Source organism: Botryllus schlosseri, chromosome 15, assembly GCF_051294905.1.
Source record: "Botryllus schlosseri isolate E-star chromosome 15, Bs_hap1, whole genome shotgun sequence".
NCBI classification, from domain to species: Eukaryota; Metazoa; Chordata; class Ascidiacea; order Stolidobranchia; family Styelidae; genus Botryllus; species Botryllus schlosseri.
Window position 1 is genome coordinate 16,550,470 of NC_137250.1, and position 16,736 is coordinate 16,567,205.

Below are 16,736 nucleotides of genomic sequence, written 5' to 3' on the forward strand. Positions count from 1 at the left end.
AAATTCAGAAAACTTTATGACTGCTCAGGGATCAACGTCTGGTTCAACTATATAGTAATTCTATTTCTGTTGCTACGAAGTCTATAACGAAACAAATAGTTATGCGCTGTGAGAGAGCCCAGAAAATACAGTTTTTTCATCATAAATTCACGGAAATTATCAGCATTATAGATGCACACAACGCTTTAGATTTCCAATAATAATAAAATTCACATTTGACAAATTTTCCAAAATTAAATTAGCATGCCAGATTTTACTCAGTCTGCTGAGGAAATTCAACACACAAGTTGAATTGATACTTGCAAACAAATGACATCAAACAATTCATCTGAACGTTGGATACAAATCGCGCTTTAGTGTTTGTCCAGTGTATCAATCTTTCCCTTATGTTCTTCAATTTTCTTCTGAAGCCTTGCTATTTCGTCCTCATGATTTTTTATCTCGTCATCATGATGTTTTTTCAGAGATTTCAGCTGCTCTTGCTGCAGCTTACGAAAGTACATGTTTTCTTCTGCCTTTTCTTTATCCGACAGCACACCACCCGCGTCGCGAATTGCCCCGTCACCAGACATCGCTCTAGCAGGAGTTACGGCTGCCACTAGCCTCCTCGAAACCACTGCCCGTATTATAGAACTCATAATTGACACTAGAACGGAACACAAATGTGGAAATCGCAGAAATACGGCACTATAAATATAAGCAAAGGCTGAGGTCGAAGCAGAAGGTCAGTTCGCTTGTGTCCTATCAGATCAGAAAGTCCTCAAAGCAAAACAGACGTGACTGTTGCACGTTTACTATAAAGTACTGATGTACATGGAAAACTTTGTAAGAGCTAGCGTCAAAATGAAATTGCAGCAAAGTGTCGAGAAGTTAGGAAGTCCCAGAGGTGGTCAAAGTAGTCAAGAAAGCTACTCAGGTAGTAGAAGTAGAAGTAGCGATGCTGAAATCTACTCAAGTACGAGGAGAAGTAGTCATTTTAAAAGCAACCTAAAAGTACTTGGAATAGAAGTCGAATTTACTGACTTTAAATCTACTCAATAAGTAAGTAGTTGTGAAAACGGTCGTATTCGTTCGCATGGACTGTCAAAACCAGTGATTGAGCTATGCGAAAGGTGTAGAGAGCTTGATTTATAGTCATGCATCCCAGGAGGTATCAATTTTCGACAGAATAAGCGGGGGAGATAGCGTAGTGGTAACGATAAGTGCCTACTAAGCCGGTGGAGCGGGTTCGATTCCCATCGGAGGTTCATCTGGGATCCTCTTCCCCAGAAAAAAGACTCACAGAAAGCACTCACAAGGAATGGATGACCTAGTTGAAAGGACCGCGGCTTCAAAAAAGATCAACATCGAACAGAACTGTGACATCGGGCTCTCTAGGCCGAGGTGGATGCTAGAGTAAAGGATCGCTACTGATGCGCATCCTCCTATCTGTTCATTACATCGCATTGTGTCCTATCGCATTGTACATTGTGTGTAACTTGTTCAGATGAAAATTATAACCCAATGATTGTTGTTGTTGTTGTTGTTGTCCCCATCATGTGATACAAATGATAGTGTTGATATGGCGAAATGCCATACTAACGCTTTGTTTGCTGGAACACCCCATTTTAAAAAATATTATGGCATGCATGGCGCCCTCCCCGTAGTTCAGTCGAAGAGGAATACGGAGAAGTTGTAAGGTATCAACACTTTGCGCGATTCGTATACGTAATGATATATATATATATCATTGGTATACGGTAAAAAGTATATCGGATCTTGAAAATGTCATATAGAGTAGCTTTTTTTTCGTAAAATAGAGCCATTCGGTACACTTAATTTTATACTTCAAAATTTATATTCTTCAGATAAAAAAAAAGAATTGAAACTAATTAGAAGCTAAAGTATGATACATGGGAATTAAAAGAGAAATACAAATACTACTTTTAAAAAGCGAAAAATATATTTCATGTCTTTAGTCCAGAAAGTTCAACAGTGTTATGCTAAACAGGGCCGTAACTGCCGCACCCCAACCCCCCCTCCTCCAATTGGGGGGCAAGCTCGAAGGGGACCCAAAATTATTTCGTGAATTAGCATCAATTATAGAGTATGTTTTGGAAATTTGTGGAACTTCTTTAAAAAAAATTCGCGCAGGACGCGATTTCAAGTTGCCAAATATCCTTATTATTGTGTACTCTTCCCCCAAGAAAAAATACGCAACATTTACAAAAATAGGCATATCGGCGTTGGCCATTACCGCCCTACCACGCACCAAGGCATAAAACTTTAGGCCATGTAATATGCAACTCCAAGAAGTGTGACAGAACGATCGGCGGCGAGAAATCCTTGGCCGAAAGGGACTGCCCTTAAAATGACCGAAAACTTCGTTATATATAGGCCTACAAAATACACTTAGGTTTGATTGTCCATATAGGCGCTTAAATGACTGGCGCCGAATGTTCCTGTCTTGGCAATCTAAACCTCACAAGACAAATACCATCCCGCAGGGAAAAATTATATGGCAGTGAAGAAATGCCAATTTGAAATCGTGTCAACTTTTGGTTTAGTACGTACGTTTGGGCGATTCAATATTTTTTGATACAACAGACAGGAGGTCACGAAATAACATCATGTAACGAAGTCATACGAACGGGTCCGCCTGCCCGAATATGTTTAATTATTATATACGGACTCTGCAGTTTCGAAGACACCTCACTCAGCTATCCAGGTAAATATGAGTAGATAGGAAAATAAATTCATAACAATATATATGCAATTGCCGACCTTATTGACTGATTTATCATGACTGATCGAATATTTTCGCGGCTGGCGCTGGCTCGCGAAACGGTACCACTATAATTTCGTGGTAAATGCGAACAACGTCATGGGGGACGGTTTATTACCGCGTGGAAGCCCGTGACTCAAGTTTGTTTCGGGGAGTGGGGCCTGAAGAAGTGTTGTTTCGTTCCTGGCAACGGGTATACACCCGGAGATGCTTAATCATTATTGAGGGTTCCTACCTTTTCAAACACACCTCTCTCAGCTCTACCGGTAAATCCGATTACGTGAGCAGAGAGAAGGTAAAATTAATAGCAATATATATGCAATTCCCGATGATATTGACCGATTCAGTCGTCGAATTATAAAAATTCGTAGCGCTTAGCGCGTTTAGGCGAGAAAAGCTGACACACTGAATGGAGAGCCAATGTATAGGACAAGTAGCGGGAAACATCGCGCAGGCTGAGGGGGTCTGGGGGCGAAGCCCGTATTCAGCATTCAGCAGTCAACAATCACAGCCATAATCGTTTACAGCACTGTAAAGGACTAAGCTCTCAACTCTGATGATTCAAAGTTGAGTGGCTTTGAGGAAGAGGTAGGTATAAATAGGCATTATTTATCGCTTAGGCCACCAACATTTTTGTTCAAGACCAAGAGTTACTGCTTGAGTACTGTTGATTCATTCACACACGAGTAGCCTACTGGGCAAGGTTTGCGCTCCTTACCAAGAAAAGATAACTCTCCGCGGCAATTCATCTGGTCCTGGCGGGCGACCTGGTACCCGCCTGCATAGCATTGATAACCCCTGGGCTATGGTCCGGGTTACCATTTATCCTCCTTTAGAAGGATTTGTCCTCCTTTTACAGGAAACCGAAAATATCCCAGAGGACGCCTCAATGTCCTGCAATTTTAGGAATTCGTCTTCCTTTATCGCTTTGAGAGCCCGGCTAATGGTCAGGCACAACTGAAAAACACCATAAATGACGTGAAATCTGCGATGTGGATGTAGGATACTTGCTGGTCTTTCAGGAATTGTACTGGAAAATGACCTTTTTAGTCAACACCATAGTAGTTGTACAGTGGGTCATTTGGGAGTCGAGTTGTAAAAATTACCATTATTTTTAAGTCAAAACAACATAACTTCCCGTAAAAGTTCCAGAATCGGTAGTTTTCTAGTCCGGTAATCCAACTTTTGTACTTTGTAAAAAGTGTCCTCCTTTCCGGGTCCCAAAATATGGTAAAGCCTACTCAGGGTTGCAATGACTCGAGTCACGATTTTCTGATGACTCGACTTGACTCGAGTCATTTTCTCAGAATACGGAAATGACTCGACTCGACTCGAGTCAATTTGTGTATTGAATCGACTTGGACTCGAATCATTGTGCATGACTCGAACCAAGTCATATGACTCGAGACTCAGACGGCGAAGGCCGACATTTCATTGTAGTTTCGAAAAATAGTGAAGTAACCGCACTATTGGGATTTCGCCTGTTGGTACTGGTACTTGAAATGCAACCAGAAATGCTAAAAGTGAGGGAAATTTGTATAATATAAATGCGAACCATTCGATATCACCAAACAGAGTTATAAAAATTGAGTTTAACAAGACACTGGAAACTGAGCAGTCAACACAATGACTTGGACTCGGACTTGAGTCATAACACCATGACTCGGACTCGACCCTCTGCTCGCTGACTTGGATTCGGACTTGACTCGGCGGTGAATTGAAAATGACTCGACTTGACTCGAGTCAAAACAATAAAAGTGAGATTGACTTGTGACTCGGAGCCTTGTGACTTGGTTACAACCTTGAGCCTACTATAGCATAAGCAATAAGCATAGTCTTTATAAAGGCTACGGTATAAGTATAGAGACTATACACTACAGTCTATATAGTATAAGTATCGAATGTCATATTGAATAACATATAAGACATTCGGGTGCATACGTCATAGCATTCGTGAGATGGCGGGAGAAATATTTTCGCGATCCCACCCAATCGCCTAAGGTAAAAAAAAACTTTCATTGCAGCGCAAGAGTGAGCATGAGCCATAATTGAGCATGTCTAATTGCTGTATGCTGAATCACGTTTCTGCTTTAACCTGCTTCCTGCCAATTACATATAGGCTATCATTGTGCCTGCCCCAAACGATATAGGGTACTAACCATTAGGAATCACCTAAGGAGTTCCGTCACTTTATTTTGCTTTTATCTCGTGTATGATCCATCAATCAAACATCCTCTCCCACGATCGTTTATTTCTATAATATAAGATCATTCAGAGGATTTACTTATTTGATTTTGAGGGAAAATCGCTAGTTGTAGCTTTGTCTCCCATAGACGTTCTTTCGTTCGTCATCTTGATACATTCTCTCCTCAAAAGTTCCTCACGGTCATCCTGAATATAGATATTATATAATTAAATACCGGTCGATAACGATAAAATCGATAACTGATTGTAACTTCACGGTATATTCCGCCGATAAATCAATGATTTGGCTTTAGCTTTAAGGCGTAGATCTATATTTGAAAACTTCATAGCATTTATTTGGACATCTTTGCAGGCATTAATTACTATACTTGGGCATGAATTCGCGAATTAAACTGAGAAGGCTGCATCTGTACTATGTACTGTAGCCTACAGTACGTATTGTACACATGTACAAAGTTCCCAGCGTAGCAGTTGCAGATTGACATCCTATAGTCCCTACTACCATCATACTATCATAGTGTTCTTCATATTGTCGATGGACACAACAAAATCACATGGCGCACTGAGATTGGGTTAGCCCACGTCATTCACTCCATTTGACCAATAATAAGGCAATTTACTATTTAGAGTGGCTTACCGAGCGAGAAATATGATAAAATTGGTATCAATCGAAAACTACCGCGATACTATATACGAAGATATAAATTGGATTCAGCCCGGGTATCCCAGTAATGCATGAGCGCCAAGCGGGGAACTCATGAATACCAGTGTTACTAATCAGGTCTTTGGTCTGACCCGGCCGGCGATTGAACCCACGACCTACCGTCGAGAAGCCGGACGCTTTACCAAAACACTATCTTGTCGGGTCTTTTTGACGCCGCCGATTGAGCATTCTCACCATCACTCCCGCCACAACGCTCCTCACTTGCTGCTCCTACTACTACCATGCATCAAAATAATCACTAAAATGTGATTATTTCGTATGTTAAGCAATCGCATCCGATTTGTATTGTGAATTCGGATAAATCTCACCTTACGGATGATATCTAATCTGACCTGAAGTACGCTCCATCTACTTCTGTAAGTCATGATTTCGGCGAACATGTCATCTGCTCGACTCTTCACAATCCTTGTTTTATCATCAAGGTCGCTCAACCTCCGATTGACGTTGTGCAGAGTGTTTCGAATCTTTGATGAACATAATTTTGATGACACCACAATCACTAAAGAATATATATCAGAAGCAGTAGGGATGGTGTGAGCGTGAGGTTCGAGTTCGCGTTCTGTGTGTGAACCTCAGAAATTTGGCGGTAGGCGGTAGGTTCTGCACTGTGAACCTTTTTCATATATTACAATTTTTCACGTCGTTATAATGTGTCCTTGGTTGAAAATATTTACATTTCAACTTCGTACCACTCTCGCATGGTGCGGCAGAATGAAAATAAATTTAGCACTAAACGAGCATGTACCTTGCCAATCTAAGCTGGCTAGATAGCGCAGTGGTATAATCCGCGGCTGTAACACCAATGGGTTGCGGTTTCGAGTCCGACCGAGGTCGACTTCAGAATTCCTAGGTGTTGGAAGTTTATCTAGGTTCCTCGCCACCTCATCCGCGTAAGCGGTGTCTTACGAAAAAAGCCTAGGAGTGGGTCGTGCTATAAGTCGGCAGTTACGGAATGAAAATGAAGGATAATCGGCCTGCGGTAAATGACCATAGTAGTCGACAAACACCATAAATATCACAAAAACAAAAAGAAAACAAAACCTTACCAATCTCAAACACTATTTGCTTCAATGTTTGCTCGAAATATTCAGCTTTCCATTTGTGAATATTTAGTGACTATCTGCTGTGAGCTTTGACAGCAACCACACAAATAACGAAATACTTTCCATGTAGCTAGTCAGCGAGTTGTGCTAAACCAACCAATAAATATTTACATCAACGAAATTGGTATCAAGAATTCATCGTTTTCTTATGTAAAAAAATATATCGGGCGTACGAGACCTATCTTGATTTTATATGCTTATTGTTTCATAAAAAAAAATCCGTCCGATTGGGGTGTTGGATAATACTGTATCACTTGTTTTACTGGTCAATATCAACGTAGCAATAGTCTGGACTATACGCCCTTACATCCGGCTTAGCCGAGACGTCGTCGAAATTGTTGGCAAAGCGTCGGAAGATATTGATTTTATGGAATTATTTTAGCATTTGATTGTTCCAGTTGATACATTTGGTGACGTTTAAAAAGTCAGCACGTACTTCACCATAGTGGGATATAGTACAGCCTGAATCGTCGCTAGGAAACTTGCACAGTTGCACATTGTACAACATGAATATAATACATTACGGAATTGTAGGGTTGGAATTAACACGAACCAGAACCTTTCAGGGGTTTGTACCATCCCTAAGAAGCAGGAACGGGGTAATCCTATAATTTGTAATCGAAATAGAACAGCATTTCCAAATAATCGTAATCTTAAAGCATTCGTAATCATTCGAATAATATATTCATATTGAAATAAACCCGAATACATACGGCTGAAACTAGTCAGCAACTAGTAGAGAATTGGAAAGAATATTGTATAGCAACCATCGTATCACCAGATATGACGTGACCATGCAGCATGGAATTTCGAATCTAGCCGAGATGAGCAAACAGCTCCATGTACCGTACTATTTTTAGATGATGCACGAACTCCTGTTGGCGCAAACTACGCTGGCGTATTTTGATAATGGTCGACTCAGGGCAGACACATAAAAAAGTGAACGGCCTTCCCCGATCACCACGAAATCTGTCGTCTCTAATCATTTTTCGCACAAATAGAATCTTCCAATAAATGTTTGCCAATTGCAGAAGTCATAAAGCCTTTATCATTTTCTCCAAGCGTGATGAGTGCTTGTGTTCTAATATATCTAGGGGCTTGCTGTTTTATGCGGTCCTGCAAACGGTGCCTGCTCAGTAGCGCTCCATCACTCACTTGTTCGGGTGTTGACGTTAACTTTGGCAGAATGAAATCCAAATCCTCCCCTTTATTCGCGAGTGACGTATATTCTACGCAAGGAGGCGACAACGAATGCACGGCTGAAAGAAAAATTATAGCAGCTCACTCACATTTGTGTAGGATTGTAGGTTTCTGGCTGGTATTGCTTCTGTGGGAGATCTGCCATATTTATACGGGGATATAAACTTGAGTACACTTTGAGTTTTGTGCAGTTATCGCGGCAATCACAATTGCTCATTTTACTATCAATCTTCCACTTGCCGAGTGACCAGACTATAATAATTAATAGTACTATAGTGAGATAGTCAGACCAGAAATGCCGAGATATCCCTGATTGGGATCGTTACAGTAGTTTGCATTCTTGAAATATTTTTTAATTGCTAAACCTTTAGTGTAGCAGGAATGTCAAAGTAAACTGGAAATCTAAACACGGTGGTGGTTTATAATTATTTCATAGATTTAATCATTGGCCCCCTCAGTCCAACCTGAGGAGGGATCTTTCCTGTCTTCTGCTGCAGGTGTTCCGATTGCCTCATCCATTGCCTGGCCCTTCTGCGCGCGGAGTTACTAAAATTGTAAACGGAGCAACGCTATCTCGAATGTGTTTGCTGTTTCGTCATAATCGACTTGATTTTAAGTATACGCCGTACACTACACATTTGGTATAAGTATCGACCGCTCGACCTTTGGATATTACGCAAAAATCTAAAATGTAGAATTTTGGCTAGATGATAGATGAACAATTGAATATGCTTAATATTAAACAGTCATAGACAGATAAGATATGCTTCGCGTAGTAATTGTAATTCGGCTATTGGACAGCATCTATTATAGGCTTACCATATTTTGGAAATCAAAAAAGAGGACACTTTTTCAGAAATTTGCAACTTGCAAAACCGGAGTGAAATTCTCAAAAACCGGTTAATTTTTCCCACTTTGTGATCGGTTGACTAAAAAAAAAGCCTAATCTATTATCCCATCCAGAATATGCTGACCATAACAATGACAGTCAATTTTCTATCGTTGCTCGTGGCCGTTCTCTTTTTCATTTGAAGGTCCTGGAATCTACGATCATAAAGCTGCGAAAGCCGATTCTCTGTCGCCAGAAGGAACGCCTCTACACTCTTGGAATATTTCATTAATGTTTTGTGTTGTGTTCTCGGTTATTTATAACCGAATATGCACTCGTTTACGTTTGTTTTGTACCGTTACTACCGTATCTTGCCCGTCTACTAGTTGTTTGTTTTTGTTAGTTTGTTTAGTTCTTAAATTTCGAATTTAATTCACCCTATCACTGACGTTCGCTACTGATGAGGGTCAGTCGAAGAGCTTTTAACGAATAAATTAACAATATGAAGTTATTGTTTCGCGTAATTGACAAGCGTATAGGGCTATTGTCCTACACAACCAATATAAACGCCGTACATGCCGAAAACGCTATGTGGTTACGTCTGCCGACCATCTAGTGTGCAATCTGTGGATGCCTCTTCTTCACACATCGCCTGTAGGCCGAGGTGGGCGTTTTATTTCAAATACTATTCCAAGCTGTCTCGACACCTTCCCTTTTTGTTGTATGGCAGTCTTGTGGTGTTTTGAAATGATGAAAGTTACTAATAAACTGAATCTGTTCCTGATCTGCGACAGTCGTATGTTTCTGATTCTGTACCACAGGAAAACAGGCAACTGACTCGTCTAATCCAGTGGTTTTTAACCGGTGTTCCATTGCATACTGGGGGTTCCGTGGAGGCCAAGACAGAAAACACACATACTCAAGCGTTGTGATGATACGTCCGTCTTGGTCATTGATTGCAGACGATTAGGCCGGCTAGTAGTGCAATGCTGGCGCTTGTGGTGGTACATCGTGTGCAGTGGAAAATGGCGTACGCATCTATCTTCAGTACTTATAAGCCCACACTCCTAGCGTGACTATACGTAATACCTTCCTACATTCCTACATGTATGTATGTAACTATGTATGTATATGCATGTATGGATTAAAATGTTGTAGGCTACTCGATTTATACCGCGGTATAAGTCAGAGGTAGGTTCTGGTTTCATGTGACACAGGTGTATCTATTCACACTTGTATATCAGGGGTGCTATACGGGTGGAAATGCGCACCCTTATCGGCCAGACTGATGCAATTGGTGCCACGCAGTTGCGTTTCGACAGAACAAGACGATGCCACTTTCCAAGGGGAAGCCGTGAGCATTTCTGAACTCACATTGATTTGCAATGTATAATAATTGTGATGTTATTTTTTAAAATAAAAATCATATTTTAAAGGGTTTAATCTGTTAGCAATCTGTCAATGGACAGTTCATTTTTGCGTTTGCATCAGTAATGTATTAGAGGTCTAGTTGGTTCCGAAAATTTGGGGTTCCGCGAAGTCTTGTAGATTAGCGTAAGTATGTTCCGGAGGTTAAGAAAGGCTAAGAAACCCTGCTCTAACCTCAATTTGAACTTATTATATCAACATGCAGTTTGTTTTTAATGAATATATAAATACGATCTTTTCAAAGCAGCAAATATATTTTGAAATTTTGTGATTGGAAATTTTCATTGCCAGCAAACTATCTGACATACGTTACGAATCTACATCGTCACTGATATTACTCTCAGTAGTGCTATTATTCGCGTTTTGTTTCTGCCTTCGTTGTTTTATCCTCCGATTTTGGAACCACACCTTCACTTGATTTTCAGTCAGCCCCAAGCTTTTGGCCAAGCTATATCGCTCTATTCCCACCAAATACTGCTTTCGAGAAAACACGTTTTCCAATTCGGCGAGTTGGATCTTCGTAAACACCGTCCGCAACCTACGCTTCCTTGTGCTGACGTTTTCTTGTGGATGACAAGGCGCTTCACATATGAGTTGACTGTTGGAACGCAAGTATAGACTCTTAGACAATGCTGACTTGTTTAGCATGGTTTCCGATAAGTTCTGTAGCGGCAATCGCAGAGATTGGGTACTGGTACGTATTTCCAAATCCTGCACGCCAAATCCTATTGGGAACGACCTATATATGGACTCAATCCGATTGCTGTCATCTGGCATAGAGCCGGCTGTGGTCTCTATAGCACGAAATCCAGGATCTTCACTTAGAATTTCGTCAATAGAGAACGACGTATACTTCCGCCTCTTATTTTTCCTCGGAACACTCGTCATTGTTTCGAGGCAATGACTGACGTCAATTTCACTCCTCTTGATCAATTCGCAGCTGGAATGCATTCCCACGCAATGACTGGAGGCGTACGGAAGCTGAGTTTTGCCGAAAATACCAAAATCTAACAGTTGGTTTTCAGCAGATCCATGGAACAATCGAAATGAATCACGATTTAAGAGCTTAGCCATGGCTTGCGGATAGCACCTAAAATTTATATATAGAGACTTTTTATTGAAACTATCCCGTACGACTAAACATGTAAGCTTACCAACAACGCTCTGAAGGAGTTTAAGAAAGTCTGCTCCCGATGAGCTTATTTACATTGCACAGCAAATTTGAAAGGCGTCAAGCAATTCTGCCGTGTGATATCACTAATCCCTGTCAATTGGGCAAATTACTCCTTTGAACTTGCCTTTTCTACTAAATCGGAATCGCTTGCACTTCATCGCGATATCCTGTTTGAAAGTCATTAACACTTTCGTCTCATTATTACGTTTCCCTGATAACCTGTTCCAATCGTTTTGCGCAACGTTTATGCATGTTCGACACCCGATCATTATACGTCAAGTACATTTTCAATCTTCATTGATATGTGATTACTGGTATTTGTGCTATCATCTGGTTACAGTAAACGGCAGGATATTATGGTGATGAAAGTTGGACTATGTATGGTATTAATGAGGTAGACGGTATACCGTATCTGATACGAGGTGAGTTAAACTTTAAGATAATTGACAAGATGGTATCGTGTATGTACTAATAAAAAATATGACAGATCAACATAAGGGACACATGGGGAGCTCTCCTAGTAGGATATGAAAAACATAATAAATTTTTCTAGGGTTTATTCACATGAAGGGCCGGCCTACTACAATAGTGACCTAGCAATGTTGCAGTCTTGTCTTGCAGCCTGTTGCGCACCTGTGGCTACGTCTAGATATTCTTGAATGATCCTACAATTTAGAATCCTAAATTACTATCATTATTCAAAATACAGCATTGGAGTTACTAAAGTGTCGAGTCGGATGCGCTTACATCTAGGGTTACCATATTTAGGAATCGGGAAATGAGGACACTTTTACGAACTCATAAAAGTTAGCTTACTGAAATTGGAAGCAGCTGATTTTGAAATATTTAGTTAAAATCTTGTTGCGATCAAAAAAATAAGTCATCATTATGACTCGACTCCCGAATGACATTCTCGAATGACCGCGTTACGTATCTCGCGTCATTTATGGCGGCTTGCAATTGACCCGTTTCATTAGCCTAACTGTAAAAGCTGTAAAAGAGGACGAATTTCCAAAAAACAGGACATTTCGGCGTCCCCGGAGGACATTTTCGATTTCCAAAAAAAGGAGGACAAATCCTCCTAAAGGAGGACGCATGGTAACCCTGTACATCGGTACATCGCATCTACGAAAACAATCAAAACATGCCAACCAGAATACACAAGGTATACCAGCTGTAAGCACTGAATATCCTGTCGATTACAGCGTTCGAGTACAGCATCAGTGACTATTTCTAGTTCGTATCACGTGTTAATAAATCAAATAAAAACCGTAAACAGGATATGTTATTCATAGGTATCACTATACACAAGTTTCATCGGGTACAGGGAGTTTAGAAGAGCCTTCGTTGCTACCATTTGCAATTCGGGTCTTTTCTTATAAATTTGAAAAAAAAGAAACTTGCCCCTTCAATGTGCAATCCATGAGGCCAGCCGTGCCACCTAGGTTCCCATGCTCAGTTGAATCGAAAGTCGCATATAGGCTACTAAATAGAATATAGTGACGTACTGCCAGTTTCATGACTGGGGAGTGGGGATACAAGATAATATATAGAACCAAAATGGATAACTTATTCTGTTGACGAGCGCGCAGGGTAGAAGTAGGAATGGTGTGAGCACGAACAAATCCCGTCATAATGCTAATTAAAACATGAATCACTCTTTCCGTTCCTGTCTGCGACCCTGTCTTTCTAAAATATATTGTCAAAGTTGCAGTCGTTGATTAGAGCATGGCTCTTCCACCCGGTGTATCGTACACCCCAGGGTGTAGCAGAATGTTTGAACGGTGTACCACTCGGAAGAGGTGTACCGGGGTGTACCATATTAGCATTACAATGGACCCATAACTAGCTATCACAATAAATAAGCAAGTTCATGCTTCAGAACAGGTTGGCTGGATGTGCAATATCGCAAAATGTTTATATCAACTGTACGCAGCTTGCAAATAGCATTCCTTTTGTGCTGTCATCACGAAATGTTGCTCCTCATCATCACTGTTGGTAATGGACTTATTGGTTCAATTCACAGGGTGGAGTTAACGTGTGTTCAGCTTGCGATATCTGCCTATCTATATAATGATCCTCGAGGAAACCGCGACGATGGGGTTACCATATTTTTGTGAAGCAAAATCCGGATACTCTTTAGCGCCCACCAGCGGATTTTAATATGAGGTGTAACACATTGCCCGTCAATATGACGTCACACTAGCAAAGCATCGTCCATCGAATGTGATACACTATACAGGAATGGATTGGAAGATAGATAGGTCATGAATCGGGCCATCTGTAATGTGAGCTCTGGTGATTGCTACTTGCTACGGACTGCAATAGATTCCTCCACGGGCTGGATGAAATCGTCAGCGGGCGGTGTCAGGCCTGTCAGGATTGTAATTGAAAGCCCTGCTATACTGATAGGTCGGTGCGGCTATCTGGTTATGTGTTTTAATCAGGTCCGAAACAACATTTTTTCTGCCCCCTTCCGCCCAAAATAGCACTGATCTTGGGCCCATCATAGGGTAGTCGATGTAACCTGTTGTGTACTTACTATATGCATTTGGCTGTTAAATTTTATGTATGAATTCTGTCAATAATATTGATTCTTTCGTATATTAGGCTACTATAAAATGCACCAGCAGGGTACACATCTGGTGATTTCCGACCTTTCATGGTCGCGACCTCATTTCGCACTTGAAAATGTTCCGTCGCAAAAGCTCAAAACTTGATAAGCTGATTACTAAATAAAAATTCAGCTTGCCCAAACTTACTCATGGCCTAGAAAGCTGATTACGTCTAAAGCCATCGCGAACCCCAGATAAAGGCAAACGACCCCAAGATTTGGAACCACTGTCTGTGACTGAAGCATCCCATCGGCCTTAACCAACTCTAGGAATAGCTTATAATTGCGATTACAATCAGACTTATTTCAGTAAATGATGGTTATTTATATTATTTTGATTGCATTTTTCGACGAGGGTGGTGCCTGGTGCCCATACTAATATCATTATAAGTTGCATTAAGTCGCGCGCGCGAAGAAGAGTTTTGAATAGCATAAATCTACTTGAAAATATTATTGTTTATGTTGATTTACGAAAAACTTTTGAGCCTGCTGTTTCAAGCCTTCAAAATTCCGGACATTTTGGCATATTTTAGAAATTCCTCCCGGACGCAGATTTTTCAGTGGAATTCCGGACATGTCCGGGAAATTCCGGAGGTATGGCAACCCTACTCTACGATGGCTCAGAAATTTTCAATTGATACTTCATACCAAATGCTCAATGCTCATGAAGAGCGCATTGTATATAATTGCGGTGGTGTAGCCACGGGGTCGATTTCGAAAACCACTATGTTAGATGGGGGTCCGGGACCCTCGAGTTCTGATTAGCATTTAACATTTCCTATACGTTGCAGCCTTGCTCATTCTCATTTCTATTAGGCCAAGGGTGGCCAACCTTCGGAGGTATACGCCCTCATGCACTCGTAAAATCGTAATTATAATTATATGGCCGTCTACACATATTTATATAAGTGTGTGTTGGCGGCCGTCAATGTGCAATTTAAATTGGTTCCCCAATATCTGAGAGATTTTAATTCGACATAAATTTTTTCTTCACGCTTAGCGCGATTCAGGGTAACTAGGATTTTTCGTTTTTAATATAATAGTGTCTTTGCAATTAGAGCAGTGGTTCTCAACCGCCGGTCCGCGGACCGGTGCCGGTCCGCCAGGTATATTACAATTCTATACCTGAAATTCAAGATGCAATGTTGAGGGCTTGTCCATTGACAAAATAAATGTAATATCAAATTCTAAACTGATTCAGAACTTCGCGAGGTAACATTAGTTCTGGAAACATGTTCGATTTGACGTAAAGTTCCAGGCGTGTCATTTGACGACATGCGAGCGACAAATACAGAGCAGGTACGAGCTGACTTATCGCTAAACAGCGCAGTTTGCGCGATTATTCGTTTTCGATTCATTCATTTTGTGCAGGACCGTAACCGAGGCACCCCAAACCACCCAATTGGAGAGGGGCCGAGCTTGAGAAGAGTCCAAAATTATTTTCCAAATTAGAATAAATCATAACGTCTTCTTTTGAAACTTTTCCCAACATTTTCAATTTCATTTCGCGCTTTGTCCGATTTAGTGTCACTAAATGTCTTATTTATTAGGTGCCCTTCTCCGAGAAATACGCATGATTTATAGAAATAGGCATTTTGGCGTCAGCCATTACCGCGTCACGACGTACCAACACGTAATGAAGTATAGGCTAACATGGGACCCCGAAACGTATGCTAAAACTTCGGCAGCGATAAAACCGATTCAGTCATGAATAATCGAAAATTGTCGCTATTGGCACGATTAAGCTACATAAACTCTCTGCTTACACTGAGCAGAATGAATGTGCTATGACAAGCACAGGTGAAAACATCCACCCCACTGTAGGGTCTGGGGGTGAAGCACCCGGAAGTTTATCTTGTCGCACTGGGGGCGGGGGCAAGACCAACGTTTTTGGGGAGGGCTGACGAAATGCTTTTTCGGCATGGATGGCCGGTATAGTTGCGGTATGGTGTTTTCTTGCGGCACGCATTGTGTTCGTAGTCGCCAGAGTAGCCTATGCGTCTGGTTGCAGTGAGCCTTGGGCAAGGTAGCACGACAAGGTGCTCGGTTCGACTCCGAAACGCTTCTTCTCTCGATATTGTCAAAGAGAAGAATATTATTCGAGTTGGCGTGGTCGGTTAAACCCACTGCATTCGGCGCGAAAGACTGTAAACGACTCTCGGCGGTAGCACGTATATCTGGACAACGCAATTTTACCTTTACACAGCTGACTGACTATTACCATAAAATCACATGGATGCCATCATGAAGATAATTAGTCTCGATAAAAACCCGCTAAATATCACTCGCTAGCACCATGTAATTGCAAACAACGGTTGCATACTCTACATTTTAGCTTCATTTCAATATTGAAAGTTCACCGGTCCGTCAGGACATTTTTTGAAATTTCACCGGTCCGCGAGGTGAAAAAGGTTGAGAACCACTGAATTAGAGCATAACCTTACAAATGCAAAACACGCAGATAGGTTATGCGCTACATTAAGATATACCAAGTTGCAATCATGTGCGTCTCACGAATGGCGGTTTTTCTATTACTTGAGCGATTCCAATATATTTTGGCTATACTGGCAACAAAGTGATTACCAAAACCGGAAGATGCATCACCATTCATTATGAAGCCAAAAGTTTCGAAGACACCCCTCCATCAGCTCTACCGGTTAATAATGTCACGTGGCCTTGGAATGGATAAATATTT

General features: G+C 41.1%; 3 protein-coding genes across 3 annotated transcripts; all 3 read right to left on the minus strand.

The window, feature by feature from the left end:
• Positions 1–80: 80 nt before the first annotated feature.
• Positions 81–769, minus strand: LOC145457940 (ATPase inhibitor, mitochondrial-like). The gene has a single exon (XM_080336232.1). The coding sequence runs from the start codon at positions 636–638 to the stop codon at positions 354–356; it is 285 nt and encodes a 94-aa protein (XP_080192358.1). The 5' UTR covers positions 639–769; the 3' UTR covers positions 81–353.
• A 4,170-nt stretch (positions 770–4,939) lies between these two features.
• LOC145456731 (uncharacterized) lies at positions 4,940–8,564 on the minus strand. The gene is made up of 4 exons (XM_080334834.1): positions 8,461–8,564; positions 7,952–8,055; positions 6,026–6,157; positions 4,940–5,155 (listed from the first exon to the last, which is right to left on the minus strand). Exons 1-4 carry the CDS (start codon positions 8,513–8,515, stop codon positions 5,045–5,047), a joined length of 402 nt encoding a protein of 133 aa, XP_080190960.1. The 5' UTR covers positions 8,516–8,564; the 3' UTR covers positions 4,940–5,044.
• A 1,924-nt stretch (positions 8,565–10,488) lies between these two features.
• Positions 10,489–11,531, minus strand: LOC145457982 (uncharacterized). The gene is made up of 2 exons (XM_080336267.1): positions 11,408–11,531; positions 10,489–11,343 (listed from the first exon to the last, which is right to left on the minus strand). Exon 2 carries the CDS (start codon positions 11,325–11,327, stop codon positions 10,563–10,565), a length of 765 nt encoding a protein of 254 aa, XP_080192393.1. The 5' UTR covers positions 11,328–11,343; positions 11,408–11,531; the 3' UTR covers positions 10,489–10,562.
• Positions 11,532–16,736: the final 5,205 nt, after the last annotated feature.

What these genes read in the sequence shown, in the direction of transcription:
- LOC145457940 (XM_080336232.1), bottom strand. Translation starts at nt 638, where the DNA reads ATGAGTTCTATAATACGGGCAGTGGTTTCGAGGAGGCTAGTGGCAGCC.
- LOC145456731 (XM_080334834.1), bottom strand. Translation starts at nt 8,515, where the DNA reads ATGGATGAGGCAATCGGAACACCTGCAGCAGAAGACAGGAAAGATCCC. An exon ending in CAGGAAAGATCCCTCCTCAG is followed by an intron (nt 8,056 to 8,460) that starts GTTGGACTGAGG and finishes TTTTTCTTTCAG; the next exon opens with CCGTGCATTCGTTGTCGCCT. An exon ending in TAACGTCAACACCCGAACAA is followed by an intron (nt 6,158 to 7,951) that starts GTGAGTGATGGA and finishes TGTTCATCAAAG; the next exon opens with ATTCGAAACACTCTGCACAA.
- LOC145457982 (XM_080336267.1), bottom strand. Translation starts at nt 11,327, where the DNA reads ATGGCTAAGCTCTTAAATCGTGATTCATTTCGATTGTTCCATGGATCT.